Genomic DNA, 2,268 nt, shown 5'->3' with positions numbered 1-2,268 from the left:
GAATACTTGTCATAGTAGCAGTAAAATGTGCTTTGTAGTGGATGCCAATTCATACACGATGAGGAATCATATTTCTCTCCCACATACTTCTGCACAGTAATCAACAAATTTAATGAAGTGTAATCTCTCTATGCTTTTTCCAACATGATAACTATGGTCAGTATTTTAAATTACTTGGATTATTGGAATTAGATTTAGGTTGTAAACACTTTGTTATAGTATCTGTGTAGTGTGACTTACATTTATGTCAAAAGGACGGTATGTGGATACTGTGTGTGTGCCAGGGTAAGTGTGTACAGAGCAGTCTTAAGTGGTACACAGAGCCCAGGGCTGTATTTTTCTGATGTGCATGTGGCTTGCATATACAATTAAGCTGGAGAAACAAAAATAACTAGAGTGGAAACAACAGAAAATTAAATCAAACACATAAACAATACTAATAATGCAGAGTTTGCACATACAGTGGGTTTATAGAAAATTACAATATACGTACAGTATAAATATGAATGACCCTCTATAACATAAATATTTTATATTTCTAGATTTTAATGATTAGGACTGAGGACCCAAAACAGAGCAAATATTTCCCAAAGTAATAAAATTAATAATGGTGTTGTAGATTTGTAAGCTATCAAAGATACACAGAGACAGGATTGCTGCATGTGACCAGAACGGTCGTATTTTATTATTAAACTTCCTGCGCCGGAACAACGCATCAACCAACTCACTAACTCTCCCACTTCTTAAAGGGGAAATGCCAAATATGTATGTGTGTGTGTTTGTCGGTGATATGTGAATTATGCATCAGTGATCTGTGGGTTGTTTGTATCTGCCCCCACACTGGCCCCCCCAGAATTGACCAACAGCGGCAACATCAGCTTGATTGGAACACGAACATGTCTCCCTGAACGGGTGCAATGATATGAGCCTGTAGCAGGTAGCACCTCTTGAACAGCCTGAGATTTCTCTTTGGGGTCTCCACTATTGTTGGTGGTTGGTCGACCCCTCCTAGGAGCCAGCGCTGGAACCATCGGCTGGCCCAGCTCTCCATGAGCTGGTTTAAGTCGGTCGACAGTGACTCGCTCTGTACGGCCCCCGACGTCTACCAGGAAGGTTTTGGCTCCAGCCTCCAGAACACGAAACGCTCCGTCGTATGGGGGCTGCAAAGAGTTTCGATGAGCGTCATGATGGATGAAGATGAACTCAGCTGCAGAGAGGTCTTTGGGCATCCAAGCTACTGTCAGTCCATGCTGAGAGGTAGGAACAGGTTTGAAAGCATTGATTCTGTCTAAGAGGGCGGAGTGTTCAGAAGGTAGACTCCATGGCTTTGTGCAATCTGGAATGAAATCTCTGGGGACCCGCAGAGTCTGACCGTACACCAACTCTGCAGAGGAAGTTTGTAGATCCTCTTTGGGAGCCGTTCGCAGGCCCAGCAGGACCCATGGTAGCCGCTCAATCCATCTGTCATCTGTCAGACTGGCCCTCAGTGCAGTTTTGAGAGAGCGATGAAAGCGTTCGCAAAGGCCATTGGGCTGCAGGTGGAAAGCCGTAGTATGGTGCAGCTGCACACCTAAGATTCGAGCCACCTCTGTCCACAACTCAGATGTGAATTGAGGGCTGTGGTCTAAAGATATGTCTGACGGTGTGCTGAAACGCGCCACCCAAGTGTCGATGAATGCCCGTGCAACATCCGCCGTTGTCGTTGAGGTCAATGGTGCTGCTTATGGCCACCTAGTGGTGCGATCCACCATAGTGTCTCTGTGTCTGATTGCTGATTAGTAGTTAACTGGACAAAGTCTATACCCCAGTGTACTGCTTGCACAGTGGCCCTGGAAAGGCAATCTGCTACAACATTGCTTTTTCCGTCTATGTGTTTGATATCTGTTGTGAACTCAGATATGAAGGCCAGGTGGCGTTGTTGCCTTGCTGACCAGGGTTCAGAGACTATAGACATAGCATAAACCAAGGGTTTGTGATCCACAAACGGTATGAAAACCCGTCCTTCCAAAAAGAAACGAAGTGTCTCACTTCCAGGAATAGCGCGAGCAACTGTCTGTCAAAAGTGCTGTACTTCTGCTCATTTGGGCGGAGCTGGCGACTTAAAAATGCAAGGGATTGCCAAACACCATCTACCAGCTGTTCGTGTACAGCACCCACTGCACAGTCTGATGCATCAGTAGTGATAGCAATGGGGGCATCTGGAACCGGATGAGACAGCATGGTTGCCTGGGCTAAAGCGAGTTTAGCGTCCACAAACGACTTTGTCAT

General features: G+C 45.6%; 1 protein-coding gene across 1 annotated transcript; it reads right to left on the bottom strand.

The window, feature by feature from the left end:
• Positions 1 to 334: 334 nt before the first annotated feature.
• LOC113642761 lies at positions 335 to 2,268 on the bottom strand. Its single transcript, XM_027146397.2, has 3 exons — positions 2,127 to 2,268; positions 1,804 to 1,944; positions 335 to 1,717 (listed from the first exon to the last, which is right to left on the bottom strand). Exons 1-3 carry the CDS (start codon positions 2,266 to 2,268, stop codon positions 798 to 800), a joined length of 1,203 nt encoding a protein of 400 aa, XP_027002198.2. The 3' UTR covers positions 335 to 797.

Source organism: Tachysurus fulvidraco, chromosome 5, assembly GCF_022655615.1.
Source record: "Tachysurus fulvidraco isolate hzauxx_2018 chromosome 5, HZAU_PFXX_2.0, whole genome shotgun sequence".
Classification (NCBI taxonomy): Eukaryota; Metazoa; Chordata; class Actinopteri; order Siluriformes; family Bagridae; genus Tachysurus; species Tachysurus fulvidraco.
This window is presented reverse-complemented; position numbering and strand designations above follow the sequence as displayed.